The sequence below is a fragment of the Eleutherodactylus coqui genome, chromosome 3 (assembly GCF_035609145.1).
Source record: "Eleutherodactylus coqui strain aEleCoq1 chromosome 3, aEleCoq1.hap1, whole genome shotgun sequence".
Classification (NCBI taxonomy): Eukaryota; Metazoa; Chordata; class Amphibia; order Anura; family Eleutherodactylidae; genus Eleutherodactylus; species Eleutherodactylus coqui.
In genome coordinates this window covers 167,278,048-167,298,918 of record NC_089839.1, presented here as the reverse complement: position 1 = coordinate 167,298,918, position 20,871 = coordinate 167,278,048, and the positions used below count along the sequence as shown (strand labels likewise).

The 20,871-nt window shown below is 42.4% G+C and overlaps 1 protein-coding gene across 5 annotated transcripts in view; it reads left to right on the top strand.

The window, feature by feature from the left end:
* PHF2 (PHD finger protein 2) overlaps positions 1-20,871 on the top strand; it is a 227,324-nt gene that overhangs the window by 170,415 nt on the left and 36,038 nt on the right. For all 5 annotated transcript variants that reach the window (XM_066596505.1, XM_066596503.1, XM_066596502.1 and 2 more), the window contains exons 10-17: positions 2,949-3,040; positions 4,233-4,322; positions 6,018-6,428; positions 6,968-7,090; positions 11,979-12,097; positions 13,546-13,724; positions 15,740-15,813; positions 18,124-18,281. In XM_066596505.1, coding sequence (XP_066452602.1) covers positions 2,949-3,040; positions 4,233-4,322; positions 6,018-6,428; positions 6,968-7,090; positions 11,979-12,097; positions 13,546-13,724; positions 15,740-15,813; positions 18,124-18,281 — 1,246 coding nt within the window. The remainder of the gene's footprint in view (positions 1-2,948; positions 3,041-4,232; positions 4,323-6,017; positions 6,429-6,967; positions 7,091-11,978; positions 12,098-13,545; positions 13,725-15,739; positions 15,814-18,123; positions 18,282-20,871) is intronic.

The following is a 20,871-nucleotide window of genomic DNA, read 5'->3' as shown; positions in this document are numbered from 1 at the left end:
CTAATACAGTGGCCATTCAGTGTATGTCTAACGTTAGTGGCATTTACAATCCCAGTAACCTCCACGAACACCCTAGGTCATACCAAATGTCCCCTGTTCTACTGTTTGTGAGTTTATATTGTTTACAACCCTGCCAGCAGCGGGTGGCTAGTCACTATGGCACCTCAGTGTAGTCGCCCACTGTCTCCAGTGCCTGTTGCTACGAAACATTTAGGACCTGAACAAATCATTAAGTAGGAACCCTGTAAGGAATAATTACAAGGGTAAGCTTCATTTTTCTGGGAAATGACTTTGTTTTCCTCTGTAAAAATAAACAAAAAAAACCCTTGCTGATCTTTTTACCTTGTGTCTATTATCATTTTTATTATTCAAAGCTTTATTAAAAGGTAAAAAAAGCAAACAAGCTCTTCTGCAAAAAAAAAAAAGAAAAAATTAGGGGGTTTCAGAAACAAACAAAATAAGGAATTACGGCGTATAATTAGGGCGAGTCAGCTGTGGCAGCAGCTTAACAATAGCACTGGTGCTTATAAGTGAAGATATATATTTATATCTATACAAAGGAATGTATAGAAACCACTTGGGCTCACTCTCTGCTTAACAAACTAGGCAAAGATGGAAGATAAATCCTGCTTGTTCCACACAAGCAATCTCAAAGAGGGTATAGGCAGGATACAGTACCAGCACGGGTTGGGGAGAGGTAGAGAAAAGATCAGTAAGGGGTGAGGGTGTCAGGAAGGTATGACGCATCTGTATGAGGAGGAGAAGACCTTCCACTCTCCAGGTGCTACTACAGGCCACAGACATTACATTAGTTCCTCCATACTTTGGTTCGAGGACATCCTTCATTTGCAAACTGTGATTGATGGAGAGCGAGTACTTTTCCATAATTTAGGGCTCACCATGTAATAAGGAAGCGTAAAAGATTTTTGTTTTTCTTTTTAATAATTTTTTATTGGGTTTTATAATAAAGAATAAAAGAAAGTTGACAAAGTTTTTTGTTTTTAAGTGTACAGAGGGAGTCTGGTGGCATATTAACTTTTTCCACAACACTTCTGCCCTATTCAGCAATTCCAGCAACCTGATTGGTTGTTTGGGTTGGCTGATTCCCCAATCAGGTTGCTGGAATTGTGAATCTGCCAATGCAAACAACCAATCAGGTTGCTGGAATTGCTGCATAGGGCAGAAGTGTTGTGGAAAAAGTTAAAATGCAGTCTGGTGCTATAAAGAGTTGGAGAGCCAAGTGTTCTTTAGAAAGTCCAACACCCCTAATAATCCTTATCCAATCCACAGTTTTAGTCCAGAATGCATAAATAGGGGGGCATTCTTGCCATAGGGCTTTATATAAAATGCAGGATTTATGGCACAGTAGTAATGGCCCCATCCAATCCAAAGATTGTAAAGAATAGTTTAATGGGGATGTCCACTGCACTAAAATAACAAAAAGTACAGTACTCACCCAACCTCTTCCACCGCAATCCAGCGCTGCAGCCCTGCCGTGGTCCCCGTGTATGTTGTGGCAGATGATGTCACCTGACCACTGCAGCCAGTCCATTAACTCCTGTTCCAAGCCAAGTTGAAAGCGGCATGATGTCACTGAGGGACTGCAAATTTGAGAGTAAAGCATGGGGCAGTCTCATTGACGCACAGAGTTTCAAAAGGTGTAATGGGCCTTTGCTGGTGGAGCTACTTACTAAAAGCATGTTGGTAATTTAAAAGTTGAAGGTATTGCAGTATGTGTGTGTGTGTGTGTGTGTGTTCGTATATATATATTAAAATCTAACTACTATGGTTAATCCAACTGTTTACCATTTCATGCAAGGTGGTGACCTGTGCTACACAGAAGGGACGGTCACCCCATTACTACACGTGACTATTGCTGGGCTGCACTCTGCATGCACACACTACAGCTATATAATAAGTAAAGAAGCTAAGAAGAGAATACATTTGACAGGATTTTCCTTTTGCCGTTAGATGAATCGTAATTTTACAGTAATCAAGTTTTTTCCCCCCCGCAAATAACCTAGTGTTTCATGAATGAGCGCACTGCGACTAGAAACATCAAAGTTTAGCATGGAATTACTGTGTATAAGAGCAAATTGAACAATTTGAAATCTAGCTTCCTGCCTGTGATTTACTATGTATCGGAGCTGTTCGCTCTTCTGTTCTGTGATGATCGTCTGTGATGGACCGCTTGGATTTTAGCTGCTTGATTGTATTGTATGACTTGGAGATGAGGGGCACCAAATATGTCTTTCTGCTCTATTAGAGGGAAACTGGGACAAGTTCCTTCTTTGGTAGAGGAGTCAATAGCTACAATAATGTGTGGAAGGGGACCGCATGAAAGCAATTTTTGTTACTTTTCACAAAGAGCAGGGTTTTTTTAAAGGCGATTTATGGGATCCTAATATCTGTGACTGACTAGAGATGAGCGAGCACGCTCGTTTAAGGCTGCTACTCGATCGAGTAGCAGTCTTATCAAGTAACTGTGTACTCGCTCGAGCAGCGTGGGGGGGGGGGAGTTGGAGGAAGAGAATGAGAGAGATGCTTCACCCGCGTGCTGCTCGGACGAGTACACAGTTACTCGATAAGGCTGCTACTCGATCGGGAAGCAGCCTTAAACGAGCGTGCTCGCTCATCTCTATTCCTGACATATACATCAAACGGAGGCCATTAGTGATGTGAACAGGGTGTTATTTCTGTTTATACAGAGTCCCAATTGGTATCGCTGATCAGTGGTCTTTTCAGTTTTACTGATAGGTTGAGAAGCATCATGTGATGCTGAAACATAACAAAAAAAGATACTTTTTGCTTCTTTTTCACAAGTTGTCTTTACATTTCCTGCTATAACTGATTATGAATTACTTCCACACGGGTAACATGAACATGTCACTGTCACTGCTGGAAGAGCAGAGCGTGCTATACTAATCTTGTGCATTGTATTTCTGCAGCATTGCATAAGTCGGGGAAGCAGCCGGTGTCTCACCTTGTCCAAGGGGCCAAAATTCTGAATGGAGCGTTTAGATCTTGGACGAAAAAGCATGTAAGTTCTATTTGTCACCCATAAGTATAGCTCTGTAATGCGTAGTGCTTGATTCTCCCCTCCTTTCCTTTCTTTCACAAAGGATTATCTTATGAAGAGAACCCCTGTTCATGGGCTGTAATGGTGCATAGGGACTCCTTCATTTTGCACCCTTCTCCATGAGCCAAAACAGAGAGCCGCTACATACAAGTGGCCCCACTGTGATAGACACAAGACACATATATGTAGTACACGGACGTCGATTCATCTTCAGTCACAAGGGCAGAACCACGGCAATCTGCTTTTGCCACAGGGTCCATCCACTTTCTGAAAGGGTTTTAATCACTGTAATATTTAAAGGGGTTCTGACATGAATAATGTTTTTATGCTTTAGCAGCCATTGTTCCCTGGTGTGCCTAATGGACCCAGGGAACCCATGGTTTAATGGCTGCTAAAGCATAAAAAGATAATACTTACCTGTTCTTCTGTTGTTGTTGACATCGGGGGGGTCATCTCCCGGCAGGCGCTGCTCCTCCTCTTCTGTCTGCACGAGCCGCGCCGCTCCGGGATCGCGCGCATGCGCAGTGGAGAGGTGCCCTCTGACAGGAGTCAGGACGGGCTGCGTCTCGTCTCCACTGCGCATGCGCAGCACTCCGGAGTTCAGCCGGACGGACGGGCCGCCCACAGCAAGCACTGCTTGTGACGTGCTTGCTGTGGCGGTCCGTCCGTTGACCTCGGAAGTGCCTGACGGACGGACCAGAGCAGGAAGCGGTCTTTTTGACCGCTCCTGCTCTGCTTTAAAGGCACAGAAGAAGATGCCGGCTGGAGGGGACATGCCTGGCGATCGGGCCAGGCCAGGCAAGGTGAGTACAATTTTTTTTTTTTGATGTCAGAACCCCTTTAACATTATTTAGCATTGTAATTTAGTGTATCAATTGATCAACTTGCTGAGTACTTGCTTTGTTTACATTAAGAGATTGGAAACCTGTCCTCACTGGGTTGATTATTATACTCATTAAGTCCTTAGGATCCCTTTCTTTGAAGTACTATTGTGATTGAGATTAGTTGTGAACATTTTTTAAGCCTCTTCAAGTATTTTTCCATTTCCTGACTGCAAGCAGAGGTCTTCATAACTGTGAGGAATCGAAACACAAAGTATATTGGAGAGTCGCATGATGTCCAGTTGGTAATATATTACCGTTGTTTTTTATAGGCTCTATTAGAACATGAAGATGAACTTCCGGAACATTTCAAGCCCTCACAGCTTATCAAGGATCTCGCCAAAGAAATACGGTTAACAGAGGTGCGTCTTTAAACGGCCACTATGTAATAGATAATGTGGTAACTAGCAAACGTGCAAATCACTTTACCTAAAATGTTGTTCTTATGCTGATAAATTGCTCAAAACCAAAAAGAGAAACAAGAGGTATCCCTCCTAATTTGCTTTCCACTGCCTGTTGTCATGTGAAATCCGTCTCTAGCACAGAGACACTGACACAGATTACAGAGGGAGGTGAGGGATGTTTGCTGCCCATAGACGTCTATGAAGGGAAGGAGGGAGACACAGAGAGAGACTCAGAGATGTGCTCCTGTAGCTAATATCAAGTGTATACTGCCTGACAGCTACACTGCTCAGTACTGCTATATAATGGCTTCAACAATGCTGTTACTTATGCTGCAGAGATGTAAAGAAGGAGAGACCCTTCTTCATGTGTGCAGTGTATGAACACATCATATCATCTAGTCTCCACTCACCAGCTCAGAGAAAACTGAAAATTAGAGATGGGGCCTGTAGAGGGTAAAACTGGTGAAAAATGCAGGATGCAAGTTATATAATGACCACAATTACTGCTGCTATTCATGTACATACGGCAGCTTATTCTGAAAAGTCACCTGAAAAACTTCAGACAGCTTTAAATGGGTTGTCCAACTCTGAGACTGTTGATCGCCCGTCTTTCAGATAGGTCAGTAATACCTAATTGGTGGGGGCATTCGTATACAGAGCTGTAGTGTTGCCACAAATACGCAACTCCATTCTATCTGCAGTGGCCAGGGACAGATAATCAGCCAAAGTTCACATTGACTTCAGTGAGAACTTTGCCTGCAGTACCATCCCACCAATACATAAATAGTGTTGCTATTCCACACTTTCATAGTACAGTTATACCACACGCACATACATAGTACTGCCATAAAACTCTTACACATCATACAGAAATGCCGCACACATACATAATACTGCTATTTTGCACACACCCGGGGTACTGCTATATGATACAGAGATACTTGCATTGCTTAGAAATGCATGCCTGAACATTACACAAAGATGCATAAACCTTACACATGCACATTGCACACATGTATATACACATTATGAACACATATTACAAACACATACGAATCTCTCCAGCAGAGCTGTCATATCCCATCAGTGTAGAGGTAGCAGTATTGGGCAAAGGACAGTGCTGCTTTGCAAACCCCCTCTCTCTCCCCCTTCTGTCAGGCTGCAGAGCTGCCACCTACATCAAATTACGACAGCCGGTAAGTTGCTCCTGCTGCTGTAACTTACAAATACACACACAGAAGAGGGAGGGGGAAAGCAGGATCTACAGACAACCTCGTCTTGCTCCCCTGTCCACATCTCGGCCTAAAGCTGCCCATACCCTTGAGAAATTCATCTGCATGTCATTGACAGATCCAACCTATTTTAGCAACGTCTGCACTTAGTCTTATGTGTATGAATAAAACAGTTTGTCAGCAGATTTCAGCAAATTTAGTCAGATTTACCAATGGTCAGCAAATATCTTGTGTATGGCAGCTTAGCTGTGCCCGGGGCAATTGTCCCGCCAGTTCCCCACCTTACCTCCCAGAGGAAGGAAGTAAATTCCACAAACCTGGTCTTTGTTTATTCTAACATTGTTGGAGGCCAAACTGTATCTATGATGTATGGCTGTCGGTTTACATGTCAATAACTAACCACTTTTTTTTCTCTGCTTAGAATGCATCAAAAGTCAACAAAACAGACATCAGTGCCAACACAATTCCAGAAGGGAACAATATTTTTGAGAAAATTGAGAAAATTGAAGAGCCTCCCTCTCCTGTGCCAGACACCCCTCCACCTGTGGAAAAAGTTACAAAAAAAAAGACTCCCAAGACCGAAAAGTTACCCAAGCCTCCAAAACCGCCTAAACACCCCAAAGAGACTAAACCTCCAAAAGGTGCCAAACTGCCCAAACCACCTAAAACCCCGAAACCTCCAAAACCCCCCAAAAATAAAGAGGGAGGTAAAAAGAAGACAAAGAAGGTCAAAGATTCACCATTGTCATCACCTGACTCTCCCGATCTCGATGTTCTTGAGGCACACACTAAGGATGCTCTGATTAAAGTTGAGACACCAAAGAAGGGGACAGTGAGTATACCTCCTCCAGCTTATGTCTACACCCACTGCCATGTGTTTTGCATGTCCACACTGATACGGCAAATTAACTAGATTTGTAGTATTTAATACTATGCTTTATATGTGGGCATTATTAGTGCCAGACCTGTGTGTAATTTCCTTGATGAGCACTTGTTTTGGACAATTTATCTGCCTGTGTAAAACACCTCAAAATCAGTAGCCGTTGCTCCAGAAGAAGGGATCTGGTTGATGGTAGAACAAGCAGGAGGTGGCCAGTTAGGGATACATAAGATAGATGCATAGACTGGATGGATAGGTGGCATCACGTGGGTTTCCGGTAGAAACCCATTGGTTTTCAAGGATGGGTTCAACGAGGTGTGGGTATGTGTTAGACACAGGTGGGACAGATTAGCTCTAGGCAGGGCACTAGCTCTGACCTTACTGGCACTGCCTACAGTCCTTGGTAGTTATCATTTGGACATCACAGAATGTAGTATCCATAAATCAATACGTTCTCTTTACCATTACTTATATCTGTTTCTCTTTTCCAGACACCTAAAGAAGAGATAAGTATCCCAATCAAAGAGGAAACGACAAAGAAGAACAATGAGATCGAAAAGTTTGAAATCAGAGAGCAGAATAAAATCAAAACGGAAGCGAAGTGGAAATACAAGGTATCAAACTACTAACAATGACCTTTCCGTCCGTCCGTGCGTGAGTGAGTGATTTGGTTTGTGAGTGACTTAAATGCTCCGCGCCCTGAGCATAGAGGCTCTTCAATAGCAGTTTACTAAACCGCCAGGTATATGGTAATTCTGTGCCCAGATACTGGGCTGTATGATGGTTACATTGTCTTAGAGTGTTTTATAGACAAAGTATACCACCTACCCTGGTTAGCTGAAGTCTAAGTCTCTGACGAAAGGCTCTCATGTCTGATGCCTGGGACATCAGATCAGGACTAGTCTCTCTTGTAAATCTGCAATAGCTTTTGCAAGTGGAACACCCTTTCTTTAAGGCCGCCTGCAGACGAGCAGAAATTCTACAGCAGGATTTCCGCCCCTGGAAGCTGCCATAGGATTGCGTTAGCAAACGCAATCCTATGCAGACGGCCGCAATTTGGCCGTGCGATATCTCACGCGGCAAAACAAATCGCAGCATGCTCTATTTTGTCGCTCACCGGCCGCTGGCCCCGCTCTGCACATGTGCCGGCAGCCGGCACATGAAAGAGCCAGGGCCGCGGGAGAGGTGAGTGCCCGCGCTGCTCTCAGCAGACGCTCGGGTCGGGTCCCGCTGCGAGAATTCTAAAGGTCTAATTCTAAACGTCTAAAGGTGTCATTTTAGCATGACCTTCTCATTAGTTTTTGTATTTTTCAAGGTGTTTCTTTACATATTTCCAAAAGTAAAAGAATTAAAACCAAGCCTTCTATTTTATCCATTCGGCTTCTAGTTTTCCCGGTTGGTCTCCTACAGTAAGCATCCAGTGCCTTTACATTACATTCAAACCCACAATTTTATTTCTCTGTAACATTGTATCTGATAATTACATGTAATTATCACTTGTGGGAACTGTTTTTCTTTTGTGCTATCATAGCTAAGAGACCTACGTGAACCGAGAGGAAGCACAGAAATAATACGTATTAGTCAGTGAAAAATCTTACTCAATTATCACTCCTTTTTAAAGATACTTGGTGCGCAGGCTGTTCGCAGAGGATTATCATCACATATATTAGATCTTTGTTATTTCATGGGAGTGCAGGGAACCATTTTAACGTATTAAATTGCAGCGTTCAATTATAAGTCGTTTTAGGAAACCTATTAAAATCTATACGTTTATCGATTTAATGCAGCATTAAGGTAAGCAGACACGGCAGACTTGTTGCAGAATGTGGTGGTTGCTGCAGCAAGCATGTTAATTTCTGCAAGTGTCGTTCAGATAAATGGAACGGTCGCAGAAATTTGCCACGTGTGAATTTACCCTAAGTGTATCATGCCACCGTTGTGTACGGTGCAAGTTCTCACATGGTCAGCAATACCTCCGAGTGATGGAGGAAAAATGAAATCAATCCGTGCGTCATTGTTACTCTGTTACACACCTGGAGTACAAATGGGTTGCCAGTACTTCCATTGTAAAATACCTGGCACTCCCTCTAGGCATGCTTATGGTTGATTGGCATGGCTGGCATTGTTACCACACATGCAAGAAAGCCTGCCATTACTTTTAGGCATCCCAGATGGGACTTTTAAAGGGGTTGTCCAGTTGTGAACTAGTGATGGCCTAGATCTAGGATAGGCCATCAATAGAAGATTGATGAGGCTCTGCCGCACAGGATCCTCACAGATTAGCTGTTCATTGGGCCAGTGTGCTCCGCTCATGCACTGAGCTGATTTCCCCAAGAAGCAGACAGCTCCATTCTCACTGCAGTGGCCAGGCTTGGTAGTACAGGCAAAGTTCCCATTCACTTCAATGAGAATTTTGCCTGTAATATCAAACCAGGCCATTGCAGTGAGAATGGAGCTGTCTGCTTCTTGCAGAAATCAGCTTAGCGCATGAGTGCACCGGACTGGCGAACAGCTGATCAGCAGGGGTCCCAGGCAGTAGACTCTTGCTGATCTACTACTGATGACCTATCAAAAAAAAAGATAGGCCATTAAAGGGTTTAACAAGTTGTAAACTATTAACTCGGAATACAGTAGGTGAAACTTGAGTCACAGCTGTAAAGTCCTGGCCATACAGCTTCAGGTGACAGGACAGACAGAAGTACTGTTACCCAAGCTTTTAGGAAAATGATGGTTTGTGTATGGGGTGAAGCACTTCTATGGTTAAAAATCTCAACATATTTGTATTTAGAGCTCTTCTTGATCTGTCATTATGCAGGACTACATAACTGATGGCCTATTCTAATCCTAGGTCATCGGTATTCGATAAATGGAGGTTCAACCCCTGGCAGCTCCGCAGTCAGCTGATTGTAGGAGTCACATCCCCTTCACTGTTCACCAGCCACAGTTCTGTATATACAAGATGATCCAAAGAGAATAGTGAAAAATTAACGCTAATTTCTTCATACATGAATTAACATGCAACAGCCAGAGTGACCTGCAAAAAGAGGAAAACTACTTCAAGTTTTTATAAACACCTTACAGATGTCTGATGTGGGCGCCGTTAGTGATACTCGAAGACCTAACACAACGCGTCTCCGCTGCAGTGGAATCGACAACAGAAGATATGCCGGGATGTGTCTGGGCAGAGCTGGGCTACCTTCTTGACATCTGCCGTATCACCAGCGGTGCCCACATTCAACATCTGTAGGGTGCAATAAAAGCTTGAAGCGATCTTCTATCTTCTCATGTCATTCTGACTGTTGTATGTCAATTCAGTTATGAAGAAATCAGCTTTACCTTTGCACCATTCTTTTTGAATTGCCCTGTATAATAAGGGCCTGTGTTGGGGCAGCTCAGTCCCATTCACTCTCAGTGGGACTGAGCTGCCATACCAGGCACAGCTGCTACAAAATGTCCAGAGTTGGGACTGGTACACAATGAAGGGGCACCGGCTCTCTCCAGAGTGCTGCAGCCAATTTAATTAGTTTAACAAAAGCCGCAGGACATCATAAATCATATATCAGGAGTAGCTAATATTTACTTCATATGACCCATACATATAACAAAAAGTCCCTCCTATAATATATATCAAACAGAAGAAAAGCAAACTGGAGTGCAGGACTTATAAAAATATACCGTATATACTCCTGTATAAGCCGACTTTTTCAGCACATTTTTATGCTGAAAAAGCCCCTCTTAGCTTATACTTGAGTGAGCTAGATAAAAAAAAAACGCAATACCCACCTCACAGCTGGCAGCCATGATGGTCTCCCCGGCTGTGCGGCAAGCTGCTCTGTAATACTCCCCGCTGTCATCTCTCTGCTAAACGAGGCTTTGAATTTCCCTGCCGACAGCAAGTAAGCGCTGTGATTGGATTGAGCACCAGCCAATCACAGATGGCGCTCGATCATTTAAAGCCATTGGGTGAATGACATCACTGAATGGCTGTGATTGGTTTATCGAGCACCGGCTGTGATTGGCTGGCGTTCGATCCAATCACAGCGCTTACGTGCTGACGGTGAGGAAATTCAAAGCCCTGTTTATCAGAGAGAGCTGACGGCGGGGAGAATTACAGACTATCACCGGGGACACAGACACCAGCTGCAAGGTGAGTATTGCGTTTTTTTTTTTTGTTTTTTTTTCAATAGTCTAGCTACTCGAGGCACCTAATTTTCCCAATTTTTTGTGGTAAAATTAAGTGCCTTGGCTTATACTCGGGTTGGCTAATACTCAAGTATATACAGTATATATTTATTAAATATAGAAAAAACATACATCCAAAAAGAAAAAACACATAAAAACTAATTAAATAAGTATACTGATATGCTACATACAGATATGAGTCCCTGAGAGCATAATCCAAATCCAAATAGATATATATCATTAAATATGTCTAGGGCAATAGCCATCAATGCATCTCCAGTATAATCCCCATCCAAGAGTAAAGAGCATGTCACAGATAATGCAAAGAGTTCTAAATGCCTATTAATAGTATAAGGCTCCCCAGAGGCCCACCATGGAAGTGGCTCTGACCCCTGCGTAGTGGCCAACGCATGTAATTGCAGGCGCAACTCATTATAATCAGTGACTTCTGTTTTGCCGAACTCAACCTGGCCATTTTATTACATGGACATTCCGCTGGATGGGCGCCATGTAATATTACATTCGTATGACTGGGAAAGACTTCCTTCTTCAATCAGCTCAGTGCCGCAGGTTGGCCTTTAGAATGCCTTGCAGACTTCTCAATAACAGCAAGGCATTCTAAAGGCCAACCGGCGGCAATGAGCTGATTGAAGAAGGAAGCACCTTGAAGGGCACATCTGCTAGTTTCCGTAGTCACCTTACTAAAGTCCACTCATGATATGAATAAATCTTTGCAGTACGTATTTTCATTTTTGTTCGTTAATGCGCCATAAAGTAGAACAACAGGGCCGGCGAGGTAGATATACAATGCAGGATGTCTCGTCGCTACAGTAATGAGCTGAAAAAAATGGAGGAGCGTTATTATATCTACAGGGAATGCTTATTCCCAGCCGTATTCTTCGCATATCATCAAATACACCACCTTCACATAGACATTGAGGCAAACCCGTCGGCTGCAGAGATTTGCAAAAGCAGCGTTTGAATTGCAATTTTTCATTTTCCTAAATGACTCCTATTGCTCTCGCGCCGTCTGCAGCTTCGTGCCATCTTCCCGCGCTGGAATGAAAATGAGATCATTACGTTAATGCACATTTTGACAACTATATACAGTATATTCATTGCGATAATACTTAACTCTCGACAGATTGAGATAAACTTTGTAATACAGTCGACCGTACATTTAAATATGTTTACAGCACAATACAAATGTGCAAAGCCAACCTGAATTGATTGTGATTAACATAAATCCAATCAAGGTTGGTTATTTAACGGTAAATACGCCGGAAGACTGATTAACCCGTTTACTTCCTTCCATTGCAGAACAGCAAGCCAGATTCCTTACTAAAAATGGAAGAGGAGCATAAAATACAGAAAAGCCCATTTTCCTCAATTAAGGATAGCAAATTCAAGTTCTCTTTCTCGGGAAAGAAATTATTCAGGTATGTAATATTTAGAAAACAATGGAAATGTACTTTTTGTAAATCCGATGACTTGTCAGATCACTTAGCAGTAGTTAGCACTATTGAAGCTTTGCAAGCTATTAGATTTTAATTGATGGATCCGGCCAATCGCTACGGCATTCAATGACAAACTAATTATTTTGGAGTCTCTAAGACAGTCCCCTGGCAGCGGTGGAGCGAGGATCCAACAGTTGGGATTCTAACCTGTCTAATCCTTTGTTTGTGCTGGAGATAAGCCGCACTTGGTGTGTCAATTGTACCCCTGTGTATTGCGTGCGAATTTGCGTGCAGAAAATCACCCGCTTAATACAGTAGATGAGATCCCAATAAAACTTTGCAGATATTTCAGCACGGAAATTAACCTGTGGTGTAGTTTGAAATCTGGAGCATATCAGTACTTTCTGCAGATTTAACCTATAGAATGTGTATTACTTACCCACTATAGTCTATGGACATCCTGTCAATGTAAGCCAATAGTTCTTTGCAAATATGGATTGAATTTAGGATGGAGGGGCTCAGATTTCAGACCCCGTAACACTGAACACTTCAACATATGTCTATGACATGTGGGCTCACTTTAATGTTTCCATAAATCCTATAGATTAGAATAGAGAGATGGCTGTAGACAAATGATTGGCCAACTCTCTATGTAGCCTTAGGCTTCCTGTTCAGGGGCAATGATCCGCAGATCACGCTCTGTAAAGCTTTCCATAGGGTTGCTATGGAAAGCGCAGCGCCAACGTCCCAAAGTGGAGAATTATAGCAATTCTCCACTCGCAAGATTTAAATTGCGGCATGCTGCATTTGCCGGGATTCTCCGCCGTGAGACTATCTATTAAATATGCTCATCTTGGAAACCTGTCGGCTCTCCCCCCTCCTCCCCTGCAGCAGAATATCGCTAGCGATATTCCACCTGGGCCGTGGACAGGGGGCCTTAATCTGGATATGGCGGCTGATGGCTGTCTCACCACCGTTCTTCATAGATCTATCAAATCAAAACCCCAATTCTCAGCATGCTCAGACAGCCGAAGGCTTGCCAGTACATGCTAGCAAGTGTGGTATTGCAACAGCTGGAGAGGTTGGAGACCATTGAGCAGTGATCATTAGCATTGGTAATGGGTTTAATGAGTTACTCATTGCAGAGTCATGACTTCACATCTCTTTACCTTTTCGTAGGCCTTTGCTTTTGCTCAGGATGACATTTTTGTCCACAAGGTTAAACAGGTTGTACTACTAAAAATCCTTGTTAGCGGCACTTATAAGAGAGGTGGATAGGTGACGGTGACCACTGAACGTTTCCGAATCTCGCACATCCCAGTGCTGCTGGCTTGGTGGTTTTGCTATCACTTGTCATTAACCCTCAGTTACACTTCTTTAGACTTTCTTCTAAGTTTGTCCTTTTTGTAACACATGCTTATTTTTCACAGTCATAAGGGAATCAAGCCCCAGAACAGCCCCAGCATCTTCGGTTCTTTGCAGAATTTTAAAGAAGACAAAAACAAGCCAATCAGGGACGAGTATGAATACGTTTCGGATGACGGAGAGCTAAAGATTGACGAGTTTCCAATCAGAAGAAAGAAAACAACGACAAAGAGAGACTTATCATGTAAGATGCCATAGAAACCCACCGAGAATGCTTTAATACTGTCCCTGTTATGTGGTTTAAATTACCAGACTGCCTATCAAGCCATCCCCGTGGGGTGGCATGATAGACTGCCTGTCAGATTGCAGTATGATGTAATGCTATGGCATTACATCATACTGCAGGAGCGATCAAAGTATCGCATGTTGCGGTCCCCCAGGAGGAAAGGAAAGAAAAGATCAATAAAATTTTACTAAAACTGCGGAAAAAAAAGTATTAAGAGTTTAAATCACCCTCCTTTTACCATATCTATAATAAAAAAAAATGTAACTCATAAAACAAAAATACATATTCGGTATCGCCGTGTCCGTAAAACTCTGATCTATCAAGGTAGTGCATTATTTACCGTGAACGTCGTACGAAAAAAGAAAATAAAGAACGCCAGAAATGCACTTTCTCAGTCACCCTGTCTCCCAGAAAAAATGCAATAAAAAGCGATCAAAAAGTCGTTTGTATTCCGAAATGGTACCAACGTGAACTACAGGACGTCTCGCAAAAAGTGATCCCTCGCACGACGACGGAAAAATAAAAAAGTTATTGTGCGCAGAAGATGGCAGCAGAAAATAATTGTACAAAATTAAATGTCTTTGAAAAAAAATACAAGTAGTACAGCAAAAAAAAAAAAAAAAAAAACTCTACAAGTTTGTTATCGTAGTAATCGTATTGACCCATAGAATAAAGTTATCATGCCGTTTTTGTTGCAGTTTGTGTGCCGTTGATACAAGACGCACCGAAAGATGGTGAAATGTCGTTTTTTTTTCATTGTGCTCCACTTAGAATTTTTTAAAAGTTTTTCAGTACATTATATGTTACATTAAATAGCACCATTGAAAAATACAACTCGTCCCGCAAAAAACAAGTCCTCATACAGCGATGTAGATGGATAAATAAAGGAGTTACAATTTTTTTAAAGGGGGGAGGAAAAAACGAAAATGGAAAAAAGGGTCCGCGTCATTAAGGGGTTTCAAGGGACCCTGACATATCCTCATCTTAAAGTGGTTCTCCAGGCAGTTTCTAGTGATGACCTTTCCTTAGGATAGGTCATCAATAGCTGATCGCCCAGGAGCCAGACTGCTCAGCTGTGCAGGCGCCCACTGTCAGCGCCACAACACGCAGGGTACAGAGCGGAAGCAGATAGCTCCGACCCCTGCGTAGTGACCGTTACTGGTGATTGCAGGCGCAGCTCCCATTAACATCAGTGAGAGTTGCAACTGCAATTACCAGTGCCAGCCACAACACGGGTCGGATCTGTCTGTTTCTGCTCTGTACCCTGTGCATTGTGACAGCTGATTGGTCAGGGTCCCGAGCAGTGGACCCCAGCCCGTCATCTATTGATGATGTCTCAGGAGGTCAGCAATCGAAACTGTCTGGAAAACCCCCTTAATTGTACAATTATATGTATTTACAGAGGTCACGTCCCACTAATGAATCCATTGTAGTCTCTAAATACAAATTACGAACAATTTTTACGTGGTGACGACATCTCCTCTTGTCTTAATTTCTAAGTTTACCCCAGTCTGGTTATGTTATGCACTCTAGCATTGCAAAATGTCTCTGGCTTTATTGATCTAGTTTAACTCTATTATAAAGCAGGGGATACCAAATAATAATGGAAAAGCTTGGATCACTGACCTCTAGTGGAGAAGCTGCAAATTACCTGCCACAGTTGTGTTTGAAGTCATATATCAGGCGTGTGGTATTTTTGTAACCACTCTGCAATATTAAAAAAGTAACAGACATGTAGGAATGTGTGTGTGTGTGTGTATGTATGTGTGTGTGTGTATGTGGGTGTGTGTATATGTGTATGTATATATATATATATATATATATATATATATATATATATATATATATATATAAAATTAGGCAATGTTCTTAACTTTGACTTATAAGTAGGCCTCCTCCTAATGTCTGTGTATGTATTTCTTCCAAGCGTGCAATAAATGACATCTAGAACTAAATTGTGATTATATGTCCAGTTTTATCAGATGCAAAAGAAACTCCTCCTCTTGTGCCACCCAAGAAACCCAAAATTTTGGAAAAGAAGTATAAGGTATGAAACCTGTCCTCCTTGATGTGGTTTGACTTATAAGTGTTATAAATATATGTGCACGTATGTAATTTTATGTATGTGCGTATATTTCATAAGGATTCAAACATATGCCATACATTTGGATCCTTCTGCCCATTGACTTCAGGGCTCCAGAGGATCTGTCTGCTTTCCTGACATATCTGCTTTAGTAAATAACTGAACTCCCCATAACATTACAATTCAGGAGAATCGTTTCTTTCAGTGTTTTGCTGTTTCCCTGTTATTCCTCTTAGTAATGTATGCATAAATTGACAGCTGGGTGTTACCGGTTGTCAGCTGTCCTTCACACTGACCTCAATCAGTGCTTATAGTGTCAGACTGTGTAGGGGCATACCCCTTTGGCAAGGAGAATGGGAACACCCAATTGTCAATTTATTCATAGATTTCCAGGAGGAATGACAGGGGAACAGCACAGTGCAGAGTAATAAGAAAAGTTGCACCAGATTTATTATTTCACGGCGAATACAAGTATTTACTAAAACTGACAGGTGACAAGTGACAACTTTAAAGGAGTTAAATTGACATGTGGCTACCTGCGGTGTTCTTTTGAAGTCATGCAGTTGCCTTTAACTCATTCATTTGCAGGTTTTTGCCTGGTAGTCATAGTTATTACCGTTCAAGGAGTGCAGAAAAATATTTAAAGGGATTGATGGAAAAAAATATAAGCGGAATGGATATTTTGTCTTGGCATGTAAAGTACAAGCTGAGGTCTCAGTCCACATGTTGTTTGGAAAAGTGGGTGCTTATACGCGTATACCCATGTAGTCTGGGGCACTGCCTATTTAAAGGGGTTATCCTGGCTTTGAAAATTCATAGCGTCTCCTCAGGATAGATATTGATCATGGGGGACTGTGGATAAACAGGGCAAGAAGCCTGCAGTACTCAGAACAGTCGCTATAGAAATACAGTGCTAGGAGTACAAACAGGATCACACTTAGATATATACATTGAAACGGTTGCAGCCCTCGAATGAGCACCATTTAGACAGGACTCCCACTGACCAGCTCACTAAAGGCTCATTTAGACAGGACGAATGTCGGGCAAACGATGCCTAACACTCGTCCCTGTGTTTCCTTGCTCCCATGCTGTTGCACAGGACCTAGTACTGCTGGCTCGCTCGCAGAGTGGCCACCAGGTGGGGTGGGGAGGCTGCAGAAGATTTCTCTTCTTGCACTCCCCCGCCGCTCTCCATTGGCTTAACATAGCAGCCGTTCAATACTGAACTGCTGCTGTTTACATTGAGTGATCAGCGAGCAGCTCATCGTCCATGGTTTATACTGATTGCTCAGTGTAAATAGCAGTCGTTCAGTACTGAACGGCTGCTAGGTTAAGTCAATAGAGAGGGGTGAAGGATAGCGAGGAGAGAAATCTCCTGCAGCCGCCCTGCTGTAAGCCAGCGGCGATACTAACTCCCGTGCAGCAGCACGAGAGCAAGTATGTGCGGGAATGAGTGTCGGGCATCGTTTGCCCAATATTCGTCCCTTCTAAAAGGGCCTTTAGTGAGCTGGTCAGTGGAAATTCAGGACAGGGACCCCACCAATCAGATATTTATGTCCTATCTCGATGATAGGCCATCAATTATTAAGGCCTGGATAACCCCTTTAAAGCCTACCTGCACTTTCAGATAGCCTTTCAGAATAGGAAAGGAATAAAATATTTTGACCTTTACATGACTGTTATCCTGGATTTTTCACTATTTTCCTTTGCAGACTCCATTTCTGTTTCTCAGTTTACTCTGAGCTGCTGAAGGAGACTAGCTGTTATGATGTCTTCTTGTATAGTGGACATGGAGAAAACTGTGGATTGTGCTGGCTGTAGCATGCCCATAAATAACAGCATCATGAAGGACATTATACAGCAGCCTGTGTATATGTCTAACTTATTATCGCACTATAGCAGACTATTGATACTGAAGACAATTTAGAGAGCTATAGGGATTGTAATTTGTGTTAAGGTAAAGTGATCTACAATACAGAGAAGAGTGAGTGTAAAATCTTGGTATACATGGAAGGGTAGAGTGATGTACAATCCTGCTTGTTCTATGTCTTTTCTTTGATCTAGGTGTGCAGAATAGGGTAACATGTTTTATGATGCTTCTGAAATCATGAAATATTCGACAAAATAAAGCAATCTACAAGACAGGAGAGGGGATTCTTTGATCTGGATACTCAAAAAAGGCTCTATGATGTTTTTGAGATCTTTAGATACTGGACAGATTAGAGTGTTTTCTGAGGGAGAAGGTAATTTTTAACACTGTCTCTCGCAATATAGAGCGACGACTCCTCAGACGAGGGATCTCTTCACATTGATACAGAAGCAAAACCAGCCCGAAACTCCAAAGTGAAGAAGGACAGCACAAGTTCTGGGGGCATTCTGGACCTTTTGCAAGCAAGTAAAGAAGTTGGTGGCTTGGATTATAACTCAAATAGGTAGGTGAGAGCAGCACTTGGGAGATGTTCTCCTTCCCGGGATTTATCTGGATACATTGGAGTGTGACAGCTCCTTGACAGTTTTATGTTTGAACCACTGAGAATGCCTGCAGCCCCGTCTTGTATCCTAGCAGTCTCAACACCGCTCAGAATTTGTGTCAAGATGTTTTAAAGTGACAAGGAAATAACTTTTGTTGCTATCTTGTAAAAGTTCTACACCTGGGGCAAATGTCTGCTGTACTTAGGTGTCCTGCTGGATAAATGTTTGTTGGAATGGCTGGTAAGTGCAGACAAGGTGTTTTCTATCAAAACAGAGATTAATGCATTTATGTGGAAATTGAAAGGTACAGCACATACGCTTTTCACCAACCTAGTTTCATGGGTAGGGGCATCCAATATATCCTCCTTTGACTTTTATGATAGAACGACCTATCCTTTCTGAAGTTTCCTTACTGATGATATTCTTGTATGCACGGAAAGAAAAAAAAAGAGAGAAACCTTTCCCATGCATTTCAGAAGCACTGGCCATGTGGAAAATTAATAGGAAAACACTTCAAAACCTATATATTATATGAAAAAACCTACTACAAATTTGTAGATAATTTGAGATACATGAGTGGGTCTTGGAGATGAGAGAGTCTGCTTAAAGGGGTTCTTCCCACTTCTTGCTGTTTTCCAACAGCTCCGTACATTATGCAGTGGCCAATGTTGGTACTGCAGGCTGAATACTATTGAAGTGTCAGTACCAACCTAAGCAATTGTACACGTACAGAGCTGTCTGAAAACAACTAGAAGTGGGAGAACCCCTTTAAAGGAGTTTTCCTACAACTTACTTGTCCACAGGATAGGTGATAATGAATGTCGGATCGCTGGAACCTCATCTGTCACTACCATGAGGCTTCCATTCCTTCTCATTGCACAACCATAGTGAGGAGATCTTTGAAGGGAACAGAAGTTGAACATGTGCCCTGTTGCTCCATTCAGCATTGTCATTGGCTGTCTTTATCCATCCACAAGACTTTGAATGGAGCCAGACTGGGCATGCTCGACCACCGTTCCCTTCAAAGGTTTGCGGTTGCGCAGTCGGAATGAACAGGGGGCTGAGGACCCCCCATTCTAGTGATTGTGGGGTCCCAGTGATCAGACATTTATCACCTACCTGTGAGTAGGTAATGCCCATTGTGGGAAAACCTCTCTTAGGGTACATCCACATGGAGCATAAATGCAACGCTGAGCTGATTTTTCTATTGTATGTGGATGACCTTTGTTTAAAGTTCTTCCACTTTGCTGTTACTTTAATGCTGTGGGTTTTTAGACATATTTACGAAAACCAGATTAACCCTTGAGGATATGTGCAAATAAGCGACAGATTTTCCAGGTGGAAAATCTGTAGCGTATCCGCCTCGTGTAACGATATATCCTCCAGGGTCAGTCTTGTTTTTAGTAAATATATCTACTTAGTCATACAATGTGTTTATGCACCGTTTCCTTATAAGGTTTACATGTCTATAAAAATGTGTGTCCAGTGTTTACAATTCGGCCTGTGTTACACTGTGTGGTAAAACTTCTGTGCACAATATGCAGTGAATAGAACCCCATTGATTTCAATGGATTTGCTCACAAGCGTGTATTTTCCATGCCCAATTGCGTCGCACACAAAAAATACGCTGCATGGTCTATTTCCCTGCACATTTGCTCAGGAAAATAGAGCATATAAAACTAATTAGGCTAATTAGCCTTTTCAATGTACGGGACCGTGGCTGCGGGTTCTTTGGCACATTCAAAAACTAACTCAAAAAACGCAATTGCGAATGCAAAACTGCAACCGCTGATATGCAAAATCGTGCGCAAATGCACATACGCTCGTGTGACACAGGCTAAAAAATCAGTTCTCGGTTCAGCCTATCAAAACAGAATATGAGCGACTTGCTGTCTGGACCCTAAGCTGAGCATTCTGCAGTACCGATTTCATATCTTAATATGCTTACATTCTGAACACCCTGCGCATCTAGAAGCTGTCGTCTGCACCGACCCAGTTTCATATCATGCTCCAGAGTACTAGAAAAGTTTAGGGAGTTCATGTCAATAAGTGAGTCTAGCATGTGCATCCACTTGTCTAACTGGGAATACCCCTTTAAGTGAAATTCCTCTTCCTATGACTATATTTTATTCAAATACATTTCTGCTTAATTATTAAAATCTTTATGTGCTTATAAATATTCATTGATTTTGTATGTCGCAGCAACAGTTTGTGCTTCAGAGCTGCACTTCATATGTAACCGTAGTCAGTCTATTAGCAGGCTAAGGAGAACTGACTTTGGTCATTGGGTCAACTTTGCACAGACACTTTTGTGTTTTCTCATCCCTCTTCTCTCTTTATGTCTGTCTTTCTTGTGTAGGATACTCTCATAGCCACACATCATACTTTACCTACCTTGGTTGTTGCTTAAAGCTAGGAGAATCCTATAAACTTCAGAGATATTCGTCTGTCCAATTAGGAAGCAGAAGCACCACTTTTAGTACAAATTAAATTATTAACAGGTGACTGGAGAGGCAAAAGCAAGACCCCCTAAAAGGGAATGGTTTCTCA